At 40.1% G+C, this 21,658-nt stretch overlaps 1 protein-coding gene across 3 annotated transcripts in view; it reads left to right on the forward strand.

Annotated features, from left to right (window-relative positions):
* Nucleotides 1-21,658, forward strand: part of LOXHD1 (lipoxygenase homology PLAT domains 1) — a 267,332-nt gene that overhangs the window by 66,372 nt on the left and 179,302 nt on the right. For all 3 annotated transcript variants that reach the window (XM_069077562.1, XM_069077570.1, XM_069077574.1), the window contains exons 5-7: nt 5,502-5,600; nt 11,511-11,659; nt 18,956-19,079. In XM_069077562.1, the coding sequence (XP_068933663.1) occupies nt 5,502-5,600; nt 11,511-11,659; nt 18,956-19,079 (372 nt within the window). The remainder of the gene's footprint in view (nt 1-5,501; nt 5,601-11,510; nt 11,660-18,955; nt 19,080-21,658) is intronic.

Raw genomic sequence — 21,658 nt, forward strand, 5'->3', positions numbered from 1 at the left:
CTTCCTTCCTTCCTTCCTTCCTTCCTTCCTTCCTTCCTTCCTTCCTTTCTTCCTTCCCTCCCTCCCTTTTTCCCTCCCTCCTTCCTTCTGTATCCTCACCCAGCACATATTAGCATAGAGAAGCAATTTCAAATGTTGGTGCTTGGAAACCTGTGTTTGAAAAGTCATATTAATCAATCAGCAAACATTAGGGACCAACACTAATGATCCAAGCACCGTCCAAGGTGCTAGACAAACCAAAAAACAATCCTTGCCTTCAAGGAGTTTATATTCCATCAAGATGCATGGGCGCGCACACACACACACACACACACACACACACGTGTGTGCATGCACACATTAATAAATATTAACAAATATAGATAAATAATAATTATAAGTTACATAGTATGCTTTGGGGGTTACAAACTTCTTTCTGTATTAACAGCTATTTTTGAAGGAAAGAGTTGTTAGTGCCTTTTCCTTCTTCAAATGAACCTATAATCATTTATTTGTGCCTATGTTATATCCACTGTTAGAGTGTAAACTCCTTGAGGACAGGGCCTATTTTGCTTCTGTTGTTATATTGCCAGTGACTCCCTTGGTGCCTGGCAGTTCATTATAGGTACTTAATAGATGTATGTTGAATTAAAGTTGGATCTTATCCTACTTGGACAGGGCTTCAGGAATGGGAGGTACTTGAGTACCTTTCCTTTTGTATGTAGTATAATTTCTTTGTTCTGTCCATGCTTCCTTGGGGATATAGGGTGGCAGCGGGGTTTGTGGCTGGATACCAAGAGGTGCAGGCATTCATTGAAACACTGGGAAGTAATAAGTTCTCATTTCTCAATCAAAAAAAGCTGCTTTCCTGTTTACACCTTCTGACTCCTTTTCCCACTTTTCTCCCTATTTAGGGCATGAAGAAGAAAATCTAAGAGCCTTTATGTCAAGTAAATTCTGCTTGAGCAAAATTACAACTAGGAATTCTTGCATCTGGGGTAAATTTGGGGGTGGGTAACACACAGTCTGTCTTTTACGAAGCTGTACCAGAAAAGGGGACAGATTGCCCTTCAAGAGTCCAGCATATGCCTGTGTAACATGGCTGATGCTCACTGACAGTCCCTCCCCCAATCCATAAAAGGAGGTGAGTAATTACAGTGTAGGGGGAAGGCAGACATGGGGAGAGGGCTGATGCAAAACATTGGTGGTGGTGGGTCAGGTCTATGTGAGGGAGTGAGAATAGAATTCCATAAAGTTCATGGGGATGGTGGACTGCAGGACTGCTATGAAAAGAAGCATGCTTCTTAGATGGTCATAGCCTTGGGCCTAAGGGCTGGACCCATTGAGAGTTTCACTGTGGCAGTTATTAACTGGGTCATGTTTGACTGTTTATATCAAGGTGGGTCAATGTGTAATCCAGTACTCTACACAGATCAAGTTTTTAGGCTGTCTCCCCTCTAGCCAGACAATGTCTTAAGGGTACAATCTGTTCCAAATGTTAGCAAGCAAGCCTTGGGCCATACCACCTTCCTAAGCCATCTGGCCCTTATATATACATACCTCAGGGCCCATATGATCACATAGCATTGTGCCCTCAGGCATGTTGAGGTGGAATGAAATAGAGGGGATAAAATGTTAGACCTCATTGTACAGCAATCTGGATGGTATTTGTATAAGAAAAAACAGCCTCAGCTCTTAACCTCTGCCCTATATGTTATTAGAGAATGTAAGTAGGCACAGCTCTCCTCGTCTCCATTTGAATGTGAGCTCCTTGAGAGCAGAGAGTGTTTTTACTTTTGTATTTGTATACCCAATGTTTATCACAGTGCTTTGTACAAAGTAAGTACTTGATAAATTCTTCATTCATTCATCCTCTAGCTAGCTTGAGGTAATCCTTGAATGCACTTGCATTATTCCTAAGAACTGACCACACTTATTAGGATGTATAAAAGTGGCCAGAGCCCAAATATTCCTTGCCCTATGATTAAAGTCAACCTTGCATTCTTTTTTGCTGGGGCTATTCTCTTGGTCCATCTGCCCTCTTGATTTCTGGACCATCAGCCTGCTTCAGCCACCAAGATCTGGTTGCCTTTTTCTTTTTTCAGCCTTCTGTTTCCCAGATCCTTGGTTTCTTCCTAGAAATGAATATTGCAGACACCCTTGTCTCTTCTTTGGTCGTGTATTTTTCAGGCCACCACTTGACTATGCATACCATGCCTTCCAAAGTCTCTGGTCTGACCCCTTCACTCCTTTTCTCAACTAGTTTCAGATTCTTGGCTTCTTTCTGATGTAAGGAAGTCTGCCACAGGGGAAAGAATGCTGGATTTGCAATTAGAGTGCCTGGGTTCAAATTCATGTTCTGCTTCTTAATAAATAGTGATCTTGAGCAAGTCATGTAACTTTTTTGGATCTTATTTCCTCATCTATAAAATGTAGCTATAAAAATCTAAAAATGCTGAGGCCTTCCAGGGTTCATTCTAGCTTTTCCTTTGCTCTGCTAGTTTGGGGATGGTCAATCTCTCACCTTATTGGTCCTAGGTCCTGATTTCTAAGCAGGCCATAGAATTATGTAATTTTAGATTTGGAAGAAATATTATAAGTCATCTAATCCTCCCTGATATCCAGCACAAGAATCTTTTCCCATGATGCCCCACAAGTAATCTTCTACCTCCTTCTTGAATATTTCTAGTTTTGGGGGGGGGAGGTAGGTGGAGATCTCTTCCTCATCAGCTCTGCCATTTCATTTGTAGGCAGCCCTAATGGTTAGAAAGTCCTTCCTTATTACAGAGCTAAAATCTAAGCCAGAGTTTAAAAAATCTGCCTCCATGTAATTTTACTGGTTGGTTCTCTGGAGCTACCCAGAGTGAATCTAATCTCTCTTACAGATGACAAACTTTCACATATTTGAAGGAAGTAATTTTGTCCCACTCCCATCCCCCTTCCTTTCAAGCCTACTCTTCTCCAGGATAAACATTTCCAGTTCCCTCTGGAGTCTTGGCCCTTTGCCTAAATATCCTGCCTCCATTATTGCCTGGATTTAGGCATGACATTTAGGCCTAAAAGGGGAGTTGGAATTTGAACTCTCTTCTCCTGTGTCTCTAGCCCATCGCGTGATCAGCTCTGGGGTGCCTCTTAGACAGGCCAAAGGAAGGTTTTGCTCTTATCTGAGGCAAGGCCTCAGATCTTGTTAGAGAATAAAGTTGAGTAAAATGGATGGAATTTGGAAGCCCATGCCAGCTGGCACCAAAACAGTGAACACTGCAGCAGGATGGAGAGTGAGCGTCTGGCATCCTGGAGTGAGGCGATCTGGCTGATTCAGGCTTGTTGGGGCAATGAGTGCCTTCCAGGCCCTGGAATGCCACATGCGTGATGTTGCAGTTTTGTGGAAGCATCAGAGCATTGTGGGTATTCTAGTGTTCTACCTTAAAGCCCTTAGTGAGACTCGGGGCTTATTTTATTTCTTTTTTTAAAAATTTCTTTAATTTTTTTCTCTTGTGACTTTGTAATGGAATAACCCCTGCGGTTTTAGTCCTCTTCAAGTCCTGGGTTTGAGTCCTGGTTAGCTATGGGATGTAGTCAAGCCAGTTAACTTCTGAACCTTAGTTTTCTTATCTGGGAAATGGGACTAATAATGTTTACTGTGTTGTATCACAGGGCTGTTATGAGGATTAGATGAGATGTCAAGAATACTGCCTACTTCAAAACATTATATAAATATCACTCACTACTACTGTTGTCATTGTTGTCGCAACTTGGTCTGTAAAGTATTTTTATTATCAGTTGTCATTTATTTGCCCCTTTTTTGGGTACATGCATCTCCTTTCTTCCTCTAAGTGTACCAGAAGCAGAGGTTAGATATTTTTTTTTGGAAGGACTTGTCACTGAGGAAAAGAATGTACAGATCTACTCTGCATAATGTTATTCTGAGCAAGTTAATTTCAAAATATTTCAATAACTTTGGTGGATCTATGATCTTATTGATATGGCCTTCCCCTCCCTTGGTGCAGATCACCCCTCATACCTTCATACCATCTCACCTCATATAATTTTTGTCTTTATCTTTCCAGTGCTTAGCCCAATACTTGACACACAGGTATAAGGACTGGACCTATGATGTTATTGGCATAGGGGACTCCCAGTGGGGGAAACTTCCTCCACTCATGAAGTGGCATCTTCTTTGCAACTTATAGTCTTAGGGAGTTGATTAGAGCATGGAGAGGTTGAGGGACTTGTCCACAATCAAAATGGGACTTAATCTCCTGACTGTGAGGCCAGTTTTCTATGCACCGTACCATGCCGCCTCTCATTAGAGAATTGATTGTACTATGTACAAATGGCACATTTGTTGTTCAATCATGTCTGACTCTTGGTGACCCCATTTGGGGTTTTCGTGGCAGAGATACTGGAGTGGTTTGCCATTTCCTTCTCCAGTTCATTTTACAGATGAGGAAAATGAGGCAAACAAGGTTAAGTGACTTGTGCAGGGTCACACAGCTTGTGTCTGAGGCTGGATTTGAATTCATTCTCTTCCTGACTTCAGGCCTGGTGCTCTATCCACTGTGCCACCTAACTCCCCTACAAACATTTAACAACTCCTCTTTTCCCCTTCTCTCTCCTGCTCTCCCCCTCCCTTCCCTCTCCTTCTGTTCTTTCTTTTATCCTATTCCTTCTTTTACCCTATTCCTCCACTCCCTTCAAGACTCAACTCAAGTGCTACAACTACATTAAAACCTTTCCTTATCCCTATCCCCCAATTTCATGTTCTACTCCCACTAATTACTTTGCATGAATTTTGTATTTACTGATCTGTGGACATATTTTCCCTCAGTGTTTTATAATCTCCTTGAGGGTACTCTTTCTCCCTTTTGTCTTTGTATGCCTAGTACCTACCACAATGCTTTACATGAAGCAAATGCTGAATAAATGCTTGTTAAATTGAATTTTACAAATGGGTAAACAGAAGCACAGAGAACTGGTTTTTGTGCAGACTGGTATATTCTTGCTCAGTCTGGTTGGTTTCCCACCTCTCATATCACAAGTACAGAGACACTAGGGATGAGCCAAGGGAGGATGACATTTACATTAAAAGTATAGGATAAGAGTGTGTTTGGAGTAAAGACAGGTTGATGGAAGTGGCACAAGTGGGTCTCTGAGAGTGTCCCCGCCTTCCTCCAATCAGAGAGGATGATAGATTATTACACCTCATTATCTGGAATATATGGTGTCTACTGCTAAGTGGAATAACCAAGTCCATATTCTTTTCTTCCCAGTATTATTGATAATGTTCAATATGTAACTAGTTCATTCTGTTCTCGGCTTCTATTTTCCTTGTCTGCAAAATAAGAGACCTGGGTCTAGATTATCTTTGAAGATCTCTTTCAGCTCATATATCCTATGGTTCAATCAGATGTTCAACAAGCATTTATTAAATTAAACTTGCTAGAAGCCGGTGCTTATTAAATTAAACTTGTTAGAAAGACTCATGAGTTTCATTCTTTCTTCGTCCCTTTCTTTCTACTCAGATAACAAATATGACATCAAAGTCTACACTGGAGATGTAATTGGCGCTGGGACCGATGCGGATGTCTTCATCAATATCTTTGGAGAATATGGTGACACAGGTAATTGCAGGCCATTTTTTTCATGTTTCTCTTCTAATGTGAGCCTGGGCTGGCTTTGGACAGACCACTTTCCAGCAAGCCTGGCCCACTCCATAAGGTTTGGTTCCAGTCTACAAGAAAGGAATCCAGTGCCTGCATGTGAAAAAAGGAGGAAGAGAGGGAAACAGTACAGAAAATGCTGAACCAACCACACAAGGAAGGAGACTTCAAGGCTGTGCTTTGGTCTTCTTTGGAAAGCAGAACTCTCCAAGTAAAGTGGGTTTTTGTGGTCGGGATATGGGGCATTTGCCCAATGTGTGTTTCCAATGTGGATTACTCACCTTTCATGATAAGGTGTTACTTGACTCTTCTGAAATTTCTTCCTATCACATGACCCAAAGCAATACTGTTTTATTTGTTCCCTGGGGCTAAGCTTACTGAGGGAGTCTTTCTCACTTTACAATGCAGTTTACTTTGTCAAAGAAAAGGTGCTCTCTGAAATCACCTAAATTTTGTGTTTTCCTTTCATCTGAAATGTTGGTGACATTAGTGCCTGATCAATTCCAGCAGTTTTAGGATTTATGGGTTTTTAAGAGGTAGTCAGAGAGACCAATAAGGGATAAAGCAATAGGCCTTAATTATAGAGTGTTCCAGTTCATACAAGAGAGGGCCTGGAGTTTAAAAGGAGACACTGGGAGTAAGAGACTATTAGGACCTCTTCTGTACTAGCGCTTTGGATAGATGGACATACTTCCCCCAGATTTGGTACCTCCAGGTTTTGAGAAGCTACCCATTGCTCTTCCTAGTCAATATGTCGGATGCTAAGTCCTTCATCATTTGTACAATGGGACCCAAGCATGGCCTTTTATGGGGATGGGCCTGTTCTTGCCCAGTCTGAGTGGTTTCCCACCTCTCATGTCACAAGAGGGGAGACACTAGGGATGGACGAGGGAAGGAGGACATTTCCATGAAAAGTGTAGGGTGAGAGAGTGTTCAGAGTAAAGGCAGATTGCTGTGAGTGAAACATAGGGATCTCTGAGATCTCTCAGATTAAGGCCCTCCAAATCAGAGAGGTTTGATAGACTATCACACTTTATTGTCTGGAATATGTAGTGTCTACTATGACCAGACCCACATGTGACATGGTGGAAAGTTCACTAGCCTTGAAATTCATTCCAGCTGGATTTCAGGGTACACATAGGGAAATAACCTGGTCTCTCTAGGTCTCATTTTTGATGAGGCTGTTGGCCTAGCTGCTTCTAAGATCTCTTGGGGCTCTAATATTTGTGATTTTGTGAAGGTCAGTCAGTCATATTGAAAGCTTTGCTTTAATGAAGCCCTGAGACAGAACTATTATTTAGCTGTAGCAAATCTTCCCTAAATCATATTAAATGAGGGAAAAGACCAGTTAATGTAGATAAACATTTTATGTACCTTTAAAGAGATGCAATTTAACTGTTTTCAGAATCCTTGCTCTGCTTCTTAAGCTACTTGGTGACCTCAGATAAGTCATTTCCTCTTTCAAGGTCGCAGTTTCTTCACCTGTAAAGTGAGAGGGTTTGGGAGAGATGATGACTAAAGTTCCTCTAAGTCATATATACTCACTAACATAGTAATTCATTCTAGGTTACCCTTGTACCACATTTTGGCATCTCTCTGAGACATACAGGTAATAATACACAAGATTTCTGCGCATGTACTGTGTATCTCACGGTGCTTTATCTAGACTTTGTATTTCCCCCAGGCCTAGGATGATGCTCTTACTCAGTCTAGGTCCTTAATAAATAAAGAATAAATTGTTCTGGTTGTATTGCTTTCAATAAAGTGTTACCTGCCAATTGCCTGATATGACAATCATTTGTCAGATTTGTAATTAGTGTAGTACCATTCTTCTGAAGTACTTGAATACAGTCTGATGAATGATCACAGGTCCCATAGAAGGGAAAAGGAAGGGAATAAGCATCTATTATGTACTAAGCATGTGTAAAACACTTTACAAATATTATCTCACTTGATCCTTACAACAACTCTGTGAGACAGGTGATATTCTGCTTCTGATTTTACAGTGGAAGAAACTGAGGCAAACAGAGGTTAAGTGACTTGTCCAGGGTCACATAGCTAGTAAGTGTCTAAGGCTGGATTTGAATTCAGGTCTTCTTGACTTTAGGCCAAGTGCTTTATCCACTGTGACATCCAGCTGCCTCATAAGTGAGATGCGAGATCTGTAGCTTTACTTGAAGGCCACCAGTCATTCATATCATCCCTGTCTCTCCACCTCTTGGCTGAGAATTGTGCTGAAAGACAGAGCACATCAAGAGGCCCCATCTCTGACTGTCCTATCTAGGCAGTGAGGTGTTTATGCTGGTCTGAGACCATCCTTGCTTTCTCACCTGAGGATTTGGAAATATTCCTTGTAGATATGATTCAGGAAGGCAAGATACCACTGCTACACAATTATCTCTTGTCTCTCTCCTTAGACTTGGAATTCCAGAGCTAGAAGGGACTTTAACAGTTATTTAGTCTGGGGTACATAACTGTTTTTAACAGAGTATCTCTTTTTCACTTCCCCAAAGAGAGAAGACAAGTATGGTAGAAAAGGCCAGGAAGGGGGTGAATTCTGTGCATAGTGTGGGGGTTGTGCTGCTTAACCCTTTGTTAGCAAAAAAGAGGGAGAATTTAAACCTTGAAGGGGGAGGGAGGGTTGTATAGATGGGGGTGGGGAGTGGGTTGGGAGGTGGGATAATGTCAGGGGGTTGATCTATGAGCAAAAATATCATCTACGTGGTACTGGGATGTGAGAAAGGCTGATGAAGTTGGGCCAAGAGATTGGAAAAAAAATTGTTATTATTCTGACCATAACAAACAGCAAAAAGTATGAACGTTTCCATATACAAAGGACAGAAAAAAGAGGATTATAAGTGAATTATAGGTGAAACCAAGAATCTCATTATGTACAGTTTACTTTTGTAAACATTTATTCAGTTCACCATGTCAGTTCCAAAGCTCTCACTTGCCTGTTTTCCTCTAATTCTCTTCCTAATCTCTTCTGTACATTTCCTTTAAATGCTTCGCAGATCGTCATGTCTTTCTTTTTGGGGAGGGACATCACTATCACTAACCCCAAGATCCTCCTTCTTTCCCCCACAAAACACGTCCCTTTGTAACAAATTAGCACAGTAAAATAAATGAAATGTATGTATTATCTAGGTCTGAAAATGTTTCTCATTCTGCATTTCTACTCCATCACCTATGTTAAGAGGTGGGTAGAATGCTTCATTACTAATACTCTGAAGTTATGACTCATCATTGCATTTATCAGAGTTCTTAAATCTTTAAGGATGATTTGTAAAAAAATTTATTGTATTCATTGCATAAATTAAATTATTCTCTGATTCTGCCCATGCACTTTGCATCAATTCCTAGAAGTCTTTCCATGTTTATCTGGGTACAAACCTTTCACAATTTTTTATTTGGCACAATAATATTCCATTGCACTCTATACCATAATATGTTCAGCCATTCAAAAATTAATGAACATTCACTTAGTTTACAGCTATTTGCTTCAAAAAGTGCTCCTATGAATATGTTTGCACATGGATCCTTTCTGTCTTTCTTTGATTCCTTTCTGGCATGTACCAATGTAATAAACATCATCAGATCAAAGGGAAATGCAGGGAGCTTTGTTTTGATTTACCGTGCTAACTTGTTTTTTTTTTTTTTAATAAAGCAATTGGGGTTAAGTAACTTGCTCAAGGTTACATGGCCAGGTGTTTCTGGGTGGGTGCTAAATGTCTGAGCCTGGATTCAATTCCCAGGTCATCCCGACTCTGGGGCTGGTGCTCTTACTCGCTGAGCTACCTGGCCGCCCCTCGTGCTGACTTGTTGTAAGACTTTGTTGTAAGACAAGCTGCTTTCTAGAATGTCTGGAGCAATTCCCAGCTCCATCAATAGTGCCTTAGTGCTCTTCCATAGCCCTGCTTATAGTCATTTCCCCTTTTTTGGTCATCTTTGCTAACCTGGTGAGTGTGAGGTAGAACTTAAGCATTGTTTTTATTTTCATTTTTCTTACAATTAGTGATTTGCATAGTTTTTTCATTTGGTTGTTGATAATTTACTTTTCTTCTTTTGAGAACTGCCTGTTCATATCTTTTGACCATTCATTTATTGGGAAACAGTTCTTGTACTTATCTGTTTGAATTAGTTCATTATATATCTTAGATATCTGGGCTTTATTAGAGAAAGCTGCTGCAAAGATTTTGCCAGAATAATGGTTTCCCTTTTAATTTTAGTTTCATTGATTTTGGGCAAAAACTTCTTAATTGTAATATAATCAAAATTATTCACTTTATCTCCTGTGATTCTCTCTCTCTGCTTTTTGGAGGGGGAGAAGGCAAGGCAATTGGGGTTAAGTTACTTGCCTAAGGTCACACAGCTAGTAAGTGTGTCAAGTGTCTGAGGTCGAATTTGAACTCAAGTCCTCCTGACTCCAGGGCAGTGCTCTATTCATTATACCACCTAGCTGCCCTTTCTGTGATTCTCTCTATCTATCTCTATAGTTATTTTAAAAAATCTCTTTTCCTGTTTTTTCTAATTTGTTCACTATGTGACCTTTTATATCTAGGCCTTGTGTTCATTTGGAGTTTATTGTAGTATACAGTGTCAGATGTTTGTCTAAATCAAATTTCTTCCAAATGACTTTCCAGTTTTCCCAACAGTATTTCTCAAATAATGAATCCTTATCCACTATGATAATTCTTTTCTTAGTAGTGAACCAACCCGGGGTGGCTAGGTGGTGCACTGAATAGAGCACCAGCCCTGGAATCAAGAGCACCTGAGTTCAAATTTGGCTTCAGACATTTAACACAAAACTAGCCGTGTGACTTTGGGCAAGTCACTTAACCCCAATTTCCCTACCTTCCCCCACTCCTCAAAAAAAAAATCAAACAAAAAATAGTGAACCAACCCTATATTTCAGGTATAAACCTAACTTTGTCATAAAAGTATTATCTTTTGAAAGATAATATGAAAGTACTTTTGAAAATGTTTTTGTGTCTCATAATGTTTTATTCAATATTTTGCATCAAAATGAATGATATTGGTCAGTGGTTTTATTTATTTTTTTCATTTTTGGAGGGGGGGAAGGTAGGGCAATTGGGGTTAAGTGACTTGCCCAAGGTCATACGGCTAGCAAGTGTTAAGTGTCTAGGCCAGATTTGCACTCAGGTCCCCCTGACTCTAGGGTTGGTGCTCTATTCACTGTGCCACCTAACCTCACTCCCATCTTTTTCATTTTAATAGAATTTTTTTCTATTGTTGCCATTTATGCAATATTTGATTTAATTGTTCTTTGAATGTTTTATTGAGTTCAATTATAAATTCACATAATCCCAGAGATTTTTTCTTTGGATTTTCATTTATAACCTGATTAATTTCTTTTATTTTCAGAGGTTGTGTTAGCAATGTTTCTTTATTTCTTGTTCTGCTAATCTGAATATTTTATATTTTTGTAACTAACTATTCATTTTATTTATCACTTTTGTTGGCATGTAATTTAGCAAAATAGTTTTTAATAATTTCTTTTGTTTCCTTTTGATTTGAATTCTCCTTTTTATTTTTGATGTCAGTAATTTGGTTTCCTTCTTTTTAATAAATTATATTAGCTAATAGTTTATCTATTTTATTAGTTTTTTGAAGGTTTTAGTTTTATTTGTAAATGCAATTTACCCCCAAGGCTTTGTTATTCTTCAATTTTTCAGGATTTCTGGGGGTTTTTTTAACCAGAATATTTTTTTTAGACATAGCTATAAGAATAATTTAAAATGTACCTATCAGTGGACTGTTCCATTGTGATGGTAGAGAAGACTTGATCCTTAAATTTTTCTTCTTTTGTCTTTTTTTCACTTGCACCTATTTACGTGTGCATGTGTATAGGGGAACGGAGACTGGAAAGTGAGAAAGACAACTTTGAAAGGGGGGCAGAAGACAAGTTCACGCTGGATGCACCAGATTTGGGGCAGTTGATAAAAATCACTATTGGCCATAACAATAAAGGTGGATCTGCAGGCTGGTTTCTAACCAAGGTGGGTTCTTACCACTTGTCAATGACTCTCAACAACCTATAAGAGAAATTTTATACTCTTTGACATAAGGTTCAAGGCCTTCCACAATGTGAATAAATGAATGGAGGAGAAGCTTTTATGAAGTACTTATAATGTATTAGGCACTGTACATTGGAGATACAAATGCAAAATTGAGATAGTCCCTATTCTAAAAGCATTTACATTTTAAAAGAGGGAAACAACAGATATGGGAAAGTAGTGTTTGAAGAAGAGTGTTTGAGTCTGAGAAATCATAGGCGTGGTGAGTGGAACCATAATGCAATTGATTGACACCCCTTTTCTGGAAGTCAATGGCAGTATTGATTCATCTGTTGTTTCCAGAATGAGAGAGAAAGCTAAGGATAGAGTAGAAGGTGGGGAGGTGTATGAGCAGGGCATATGTCAAGGACAGGGCTGGGGTAGATGACTGGATGGTATGTGAAGTATGGCCTGATCTGAGATTGGTTAGATAGTAATCAAACCACAAGCATTAATTAAGTACTATGTGCCATGTACTGTGCTAAGTGCAAGGATACAAAGAAGCAAAAAAACAACAAACAACAAAACCAGTTCCTGCCCTCAAGGGGCTTACATTCTAATGAGGGAAATAACCCTCAACATGTACATATATAGGTATATACATGATATATACAAGTAGATACAAGATGGTTGGGGTGTAGCGATAGCACGAAGAAGCACCACCTTCTACACAAAGCCTTTCGTGCTTCCCCTTCCTACCAGTCTCTTCCATTCCCAACTACCGTGCATTTCACATGCACTATGTTCTAGTCATTGAGTTTGTTCTTTTTTATATTTATCACACACACAGTGTCTACCCTCTGGATGAGGGAAGGAATATTTATCTGTTCTCTAGGACTGAGGTGATTCTTTGTAATTCATCACTCTTACTGCTTTTTAGTGTTATAATTTATACTGGGCAGCTCTGTGACTCAGTGGATAGAGAGCCAGGCCTGGAGTCAGAAAGACTCATTTTCCTGAGTTCCCATGTGGTCAGATGCTTACTAGCTGTGTGACCCTGGGCAAGTCACTTAACTCTGCCTCAGTTCTTCATCTTAAAATGAACTGGAGAAGGAAATGGCAAACCACTCCATTGTCTTTGTTGAGACAGACTCAAATGGGGTCACAACTGAACAGTTGCAATAGTAGGAGTTTCCTTAATCCAAAATTCCCTATATCAATGAAACCCCCAACTTATTGCCTATTCTTATTTTCTCTATTGGAGCATCTTGCTTCTATGAGCTGGACCAGCAGACAATTACTACTGTGTAAATGTACATGTATATTTTCTACCCATAAATATCACTCACCATGCATTCACAAAGGAAGGGTAACACTTGCAGTTAACAAAACTGTGAAATAGCTAAGATACTTTATACCTCTTTTGAGGGGTGATACATTTTCAAATGAATTGCAATAGTAACAGTCTAATGGGTCTGGCACAAGTCTGGCAACTGAGACGGGCCTTGAAGGATGGGAGGGATTCCAAGTGGCAGAAACACAGAGGGAATGCATTCCAGGTATGGGGAAAATAGATGGAGGAAGAAGAGAACAGGATGAGACTGGGGAGCAATGTGCCTGGAACATAGAATATGTGTAGGGGAGCAGCATGAAATAATTTTGGGAAAGTAGATAGAACCCAGATTGTGAAGGACCCTGAATTCGAGGGTAAGGAGTTTATATTTTATCCCATCAGCAATGAAGAATTGCTGCAGGATTTTGAACAAGGGAATGACTTGGTAAAATCTGTACATTAGAATTGTGGTTAGGCATCAGCAAAACTATGAAAGGATAAATGTTGACCTGTTATGAAACATACCTCTAATGATGAAGCTGGATTCTGGTAATCTACTATCCTAGGAAGGAGAGAACAGTATACAGCTGGTCTAAGGACAGGTGTTAAGCCTCCATTGGCCTTAGGGTTTGTCTGTTTTCTCTGCCTGCCAACGAACTGGGAACCATTCCAATTCCTAGAAGTGCCACAAGGATTAATTAATAAATCTGCTACAAAATTATGTATTTTCTCTTTATTTGTTTATCCCCCTGAATATATCACTTTAGTGCTTAGAAGTAAAATTCTAAAGAAGGGTTCTTAAATTTTTTTTTAATTTATATTTTTTAAAATTCAGTTTTATTCTTGTATCTTAATTCGTCCCCCCTCTCCTGCTGAGAAAGCAAGGGAAGCAAAACACATTAAAAATGTATGGTCATGCAAAAGAGATTTCCTTATTAGCCATGTAAAAAAAGAAAAAAATTGCTTCAATATGCACTCTGAGTCTATTACTCTCTATCTACCGTGTTTTATCATAAGTCCTTTGGAATTGTGTTTGGTCATTCTGTTGATCAGTGATACGAAGTTTTTCAAAATTGATTATCTTTATGACATTGCTGTTACTATATAAATAGTTCTTCTGATTCTGCTTATATCATTTTGTATCAATTCATATAAATCTTCCCAAGTGTTTCTGAGACCATCCTCTTCCCCCTTTCTTAACAACATAATAATTTTCCATCATATTCATTTACCCTTACTTATTCAGCCATTCCCCAATTGAACTCCTTAGTTTTCAGTTCTTTGCCACTCCCAAAAGAGTTGTTATAAATATTTTTATACATATGGGTCCTTTTCCTTTTTATTTCATTACTTTGGAGTATAGACTTAGGAGCAGTTTTACTGGGTAAAGAAGAATTCAATGTAGTTTCCTTGGAGCAAGATAAGGGAATTCAAGGAAGCTCTTCCTCTTCTCCTATAGGTAAAACTGGGGGCAGGCTAAAGAATGAAGGTGGGAGTACTGAGAAACCAGAAATAGACTTTGATAAGCCAAGACTTGGACTCATTGTGGGGGGCAGGGGAAAGAATGGGGTGGCCAAGTAGAGTAGGTCACGTCTCTGTTTCTGGCCGGCTTTTTCTAATGGCATGAATCTGACCTTGAGTAAAGAGGCCACAATGTTAGGAGAGGTGTGGAGCTCAGTATCAGATTAAGATAGATTTTTCACATCTCAGTCCCCAACTTTACCCAATAAGGGTGTCATATAGACAATCTGGCCCCCATTTATGCTCTCCCATCTCCTGGGTTGTTTACAGTTGGATAAGTCACTATTTGGGGCATCTAGGTGGTACAGTGATTAGAGTGCTGGACCTGGAGTCAGGAAAACTCATTTTCCTAAGTTCAAAGGCCTCAGACACTTATTAGCTGTGCGACCCTGGGCAAGTTGCTTAACCCTTTTTGCCTCAGTTTCCTCATCTGTAAAATGAACTGGAGAAGAAAATGGCAAACCACTCCAGTATCCTTGCCAAGAAATCCCCAAATGGGGTCCTAAAGAGTCAGACATGACTCAAACAGCTGAACAGCAATAACAATAGCAACAACATAATGTCACCACTTGGTCCTTCAAACCAATGGAGTCTTCTCAAGACTGAGATAGTTGACTCCCTTCTGCCTCATCCTAGACAGCATCTAACCATGAATAACAGATTCTTTGAGGAGGGACTTCAGCAAGGTCTAGTCCTGCCACTAGGGCATATTAGCATTCTACCTTATTTGGTGATGTTTTCTTTCAGCTCCTCCATTCATGGTGTTGAATGATCGATTTTGAATTCTTTGCTTTTACTCTCCTGCATCTCATATTCTGCTAGTTGGCTTGTACAGCTACAACTCCTGATCTACCATTTGTAAGGAGGGATTGACAGAACACAGTTCATTTTTTCAGGATGACTACATTTCCTGACTCTGGTCGAAAGCTATAAGAACACATGGTTTTTATAGAAAGATTTGAACCCAGAAGCTCTGACTTAAGGTAATAGTATAGCTTGTGGACAAAATATAAGTATAGTCTTTAATCTTTAATAATAGAGATATAGTATCCAGGGCTAGAAAGGCAATAGTGCCATGTACTCTGCCTGGTCCCATTTGAGGTACTAACATTTTAACTCTTCCACCATGTACCATGTTGCATTTGGGTATATTTTAGCATCAGTTTCCCAATCTGTAGATCCCAAACCATGGCTAGACTTTGAAGCCTTGTCTGATAGATATTGATGCCAGTTGCTTCCCCAACTCCCACTCCTAATACTGTTGGCCAGAATTGAAATTGTGAGGGAAAAACAGGCAAGTCTGATTGTCCACTCTGTTCAGTGACATCATTTATTACCATCCCCCACTCTCTTCCCCACTGTAGATCTCTAATTTTGGGAAAACAAAAAGTAGTTCCTCCTTGTTGGAGTTTAGATGGGATGAGAGAGGCCACCTGTCTCAGGCTTGACCTCATTTCACAGGGTGCCTGCAGCTGGCAGGAGCCACTGTGGATCTGGGCTGTGGCTAGTAGCTTTGTGAGTTCAAAAACTTAATTTAATCATTTCTTTGGTGACAAGCAGGCTCCAGTGGACTGATTCACTAATCAAACATACAGAAACTAATTTGCTACTGCAGATATATCTGCCTTAAAAATTCTTTATCTGGACAGGGTCACCCTAGTGGGCAGATCTACTCAGGGGATTAAATTATAGATCAGAAAGTTGTTTGGTGACTCCAGAATTAGAGCAAAGGGAAATGAATATTTTAGGGGATATTCCTTTTAAGCAAAAATCAATTTCCCGTGTATAAAGATGGCACAGGTGTGGGTGGGTATCGGTTTGGCTGAAAAAAATCTGAGGGATTTTGGGAATTCATTATGTCAGTAGTATGAGCTGGTAACCAAAAATATTAATATAGTCTTTAATCAGCAATAACAGAGTTTAGAAGTAGTCAATAGTGCTACTCTGCCTGGACAAATCACCTCTGGAGGATTGCATCCAGTTTGAGGTACTACATTTTAGAAAGGACACTAGTGAGACAGTATCCAGAGGAAGGCAATAAGGATGATAATGAACCTCAGGATTCTGCCATATGAACACTGGTTGAAGGACATAGGTTCAAATCCTGGCTTTGCTACATCCTACCTGGTGACCTTGGACAGGTAATTTCATCTCTATGAGCCTCAGTTTCCTCATCTATAAAATAAGGAGTTTGAATGAGATGACCTTCAATGTTGGTTCCTGCTAGCTTTAAATCTATGAACCTCTGAAATGGGGATATCGAGCCTGAAGAAAGCAATCCTGGTGGGGTGGGGTGGGGGAGGAGAATGGGAACCATGAGAGCTGTTTTCAAGTATTTGAAGAGTTGCAAGTGGGAGCAGTTTTGAACTTGAGGTAATATAATGCAGTAGATAGGGCACTGGACCTAAAGTCAGGAAATCTTGTGTTCCAATACTGCTTCTGATGATTACTAGCTGTGTGACCCTGTACAGGTGACATAACCATCTGTGTTTCCATTCCTTCATCTGTAAAATGGGAAGTGGATGGATTCAATGACCTTCTAGATCTCTTTTAGCTCTAAATTTATGAGTCTATGTCTTAATAACTTATTCTGCTTGATCACAGAGGGCAAAAGGAGGAGCAACAGATAGAAGTTGGAAAGTGGAAAAATTAGCCTTGATGTCAGGAAAAAAAAAACACACCACAATTTCCTAACAAATCTTTACCAAAATAGAATGGGCTCTTCCCCAGGGTCTGAGCCATGACTGGATGACCACTTGTCAGGGATGTCAGACGAGGGGATTCTCCTCAGGGAGTGGATTGGCCACTCTGAGCTCCCTTCCCACTCTGAGTTTCCGTGACTTGGTGATATATATATATATATATATATATATATATATATATATATATGTATATATTTATACAGCTTGATGAATTGCCCTTCTCTACTGTAGGGATATTTCTGTCTAATGAAGTGGGACTGATCTAGAAACAGAGCAGCCTCTTCCTTGGGCAGTGCCAGAGACACATTCACGAATGCTACCATATGACTCTTTTTTCAGCGCTCCTTTTCTGTCACCGAATACTTCGGTCATTGCCACATAACCTGAGAAAGGACATCTTACAATTAATCTATTATGTCTTATCTTGCATCAATTACATCTTAGAGTTAATGTCTTTCTCACAAGGAAAGGAGAAGTCCCTTTAGTACCTTCACAGATCATTTCTCAGTGTAGCTTATTTCTGGGAAGATTTCCACAGATGGTCAAATCTCATCTACTTAGGTGAACCCTTGTCATCTTTAATTTCAGAAGGTGACATGTTTTGATCGTGTCACTAAATTCTAGGGGTCCAGTCTATTTTGAGTCTGCAGCAGCCCATGTTTTGCCCCAATTACTCCCCTCTACCCATTATAGGCTCCAGATAAATAGAACTATTCTCTTCCCCCTCCCCCCATCCTAAACACCCATGAACTCTGCTAGCTCCACTTGATTGGTGGAACTGTTTCCTGTGCCTGCTATATCATCCCACCCCTCATTTCCTGTTGAATTCCCACTCCTCCTTTATAAGCCAATGCAAATGCCATCTCTTCTAGGAAACATGACATGACACAAGAGAATATAGGATTTAAAGTCAGGGACCTGGGTTCAAATCTTAACTCAGCTACTTACTACCTGTGAGCCCTTGGGGAGGTAGTTAACCATTTAGCCTCAGTTGCCATAAATGTAAAATGGGAGATTGGACTAGTTGACCTATAAGGTGTCTTTCATCTCTAAATCTGTGATTCCTTAAGATGATGCTTTTCCCTCCATTCTTTATTTTGTAGTTCTTGAATGTATTTGATGTGTAAATATTTCATACTATAGTTATCTTTGTAGGTATCTTCTTACCCCTCAACTAGGCTGTAAACTTCAGGTGGGTAAAGGCTGTGTCTTACCTAATTTTTTTAATCTTTCCCAGCACATAATAGCAGTGTGCTGCAAATCAGAGGTATTAAGTGTTTATTGACTGGCTAAATAATTAAGCAGAAAGCAAGTTAAAGAATATACATGGCAGAATTTTAAAATCTCAGTTCCAATTTCTTAAACTCAAGTTTCATGGAAAATGTCAAACCAAATTCCTCACACATTAAATTCTTGATTATGGAGAGGAGCAATGGTTTAGATAATAGAAACAACAGATAATTAAAAATCATTCACATTTGGCTTTGTAATGCATAGCAGGAGATACATATTTTAGTACTAGAATTACCGTTATAATTATGCTTTGCTTAGGTTAACAATAAAATTAGTTTGTACTTCCAGAGCACAGAGCAGAAAGAGGCAGGTCAAATACATCAAGGGGGAAACCTGACTGGAAGTCTTAAACCTTCACCACAGATGATCCAAAAATGCAGTCATTTGAAGAGTAGATAATTGGGAGTTGACTATATTTTCTTCTTCCTTCCATTCTCCCCCATCTTCCAGATTATCATCGAAGACATTGGGAACAAAAGAAAATATGATTTCCCACTTGATCGATGGCTAGCCCTAGATGAGGATGATGGAAAAATCCAACGAGATATTCTGGTGGGAGGTGCCATAACCACAGGTAAAGGAAGATTGGGGAAAGAGGATCACTGTTAGGGTAGAACCAGAATCCCTGCTCCATAGCCACTGTCTCCTGATAATCATCAAACAAGGGAAGTACTTGTGTATGAGAACTTGCTGAAAGACAAAACATTTATCAGACTGTGCCAAGTGTTTGAATAGCTTGATTCTTTCATTACATGTGAAGCATGTGTCAAAATAGACCTATCTGGACAGCTCCGCAGGACCAGCTTGATGATCTCATAGGCCCAGGTCTCAAGCTCTGGTAATGGCACCATGACTATAAAAAGTCACTCAAAGATTGGGGAAGAGCCCCAAACAGTCCAAACTTCCTTCTTATTTAATTAATTGTGGATGTATTGTTTATGATACCAACATTCTTTTACATCTTACTGCCTATTTAAATTGTTACTTTCCCCAGCAAATGGTTAGAAGGAGTGAAGTATAGGGGAATGGACCCTGGGCTGAGTCCAGAGGCTTGGATTCTCATCCTGGCTCTATCATTTACTTGGTATGTGACCTTAGACAATCTGCTTCGGCTCCCTTTTTCATCTGTAAAAAGGGGATGGTCAGTCCCTAGTGTACCTATCTCCCAGGGCTATTGGAGTGAAAGATCTAGAGCTGAAGGGACCTGAAAGTCATCTAATTCAACTTCTTCCATTTACAAATGAGGAAACTGAGGCCAGACAATTGACATGACTTGCCCAAGGTCCCACAAATAATAGTGACAGAGTCAAGGCTTGAACTCGGGTCTTTTGAGTTCTAATTTAGCATTCTTTCCATTATACAAAGTGGAATAAACATATGCAATTTGAATACTTAAGTATACTGTGGAATGTGAAGAGGTCATGTTATTCTTTCCCCAGCCGAGATGGAGCTGAAGTAGTGACCATTTCATTTATTTTTAGTAGGTTTTTGAGGTGGGTTTGGCTTAATTCAGCACTGTCTGTGGGTGGCCACCCTCTCCATTGTGGCTCAGCCAGGTCTGTGTAGGCCTGGGGCCATTCCTAATTGGAAACTTGTTCGGCTTGAGAACTCTCCATTTGATGAGGGGGAAGGAAGAGAATGTGAGAGAGTCATAATGGAGGATGTGAGGGAGTAAATCCATCTAGGAATGAAGGACAAAGGCACAAAGATGGGGAATGTGGTGTCAGGTATGAGAAACAGCAAGGAGGACAAATGTGGTTGGACTGGGGGTGGGGATTAACGTGTAATAAGTCCAGATGGGTAGAATGGAATCAGATTGTGAAGAGAAGGAGGGAGGAAGATTGAAGAAGAAAAGAAAGAGTGGAGGGAGTTTTCTCTCGCCTCTCTACTTGCTGACCTCCCTGGCTTCCTTTAAGTCTTACCTAAAAACCTGTCTTCTACAGAAAACCTTTCCCCACCCCTCTTAATTCTAGTGCCTTTCCTCTGCTAATTATTTCCTATGTATCACGTCTATAGTTTATGTTTGTTTATTTGTTGTCTCACCATTTGTTAGACTGTGAGCTCCTTGAGGGGAGGGACTGTCTTTTGCCTCTTTTTGTATCCCCAGCTTAGCACAATGATTGGCACTAGTAGGTGCTTCATAAACGTTGATTGATTGGCTGACAATCACTACAGCTGTAACAAGATATAGATATTCTTTTGAGGTGTCCTGCCCTTCCTTCTGCTTGTAGCACAGAAGTGGACATTGTCCACATCACCTTGCTCATTCTGAGTGCCCTGCCTCTGTTATTCACCTCAGTTCTCCTAGAAGGGGTAGGGTAGAGTGGGAGAGGACTCATGAAAAGACTCATAGGGTTCTAGAGCTTGAAGACACCCTGAAGACCATCAAGTCAGCCCACTCCATCCAATTTTACAAATAATAAAACTGAGCCCTAGGTGAATTAAAGTCCAAGATCATATAGGTAACAGCTAGACCTGAATTCAGCTCCTTTGACAACATCCAGTGGTGGTTAGTTCATTTATTTAACAAACATTTATCAGTTGCCTTCCATGTGTAAAGACTGTGCCAGTATTTGGGGAAGATGTGAAAGTAATTAAGACACAGTTTCCTGCTTTCTAAAATGGAGGATGCCTTGGCTTCTAGGAGGCACGGCATGAGGCAAAGTTTAATGAGAAGGGTTCCTGTTTGACCTCTTTGCTTTCTGCACCTCTCCTATATCCTAACTCAGTTCTCTCCCTGACTTTCACGAATCTCACTGTCCTCTGATTATCCCAAACTCCAAACATTCCCCTCAGACCTGCCCTGCCTCTCACAGCTCCAAAATCACCTCTCCCCTGCCAATCAAAATGTATATTCCCTTAAGGAAAGCAATTCGATTAAATTGCATTGCAGGTTTTGCATGCTGCGGATTTGGCTTGCAGCCTGCTCAGCCCAGCTCCTTGTCTTTCTCCTCCAGCAGTGCTTGGACATTGAAAAACACTAACTGCCAGGGTTTACCTTTACTATTTCTCTTCCATTTCTCTTTCATCAAGAGAAGGCCTCACCCGACCCCTTAGTCTCCTAATTAGAACATTAGTACTAGCTCACCAGGGAAGTTATCAATTTCCTTTCCCTTTCTGAGGATTAAAGAGGAGGCATCCATAGCCTGGGTG

This window comes from Petaurus breviceps, unplaced genomic scaffold (assembly GCF_028583685.1).
Source record: "Petaurus breviceps papuanus isolate PSGF00001 unplaced genomic scaffold, PetGlider_PUasm1.0 151, whole genome shotgun sequence".
Classification (NCBI taxonomy): Eukaryota; Metazoa; Chordata; class Mammalia; order Diprotodontia; family Petauridae; genus Petaurus; species Petaurus breviceps.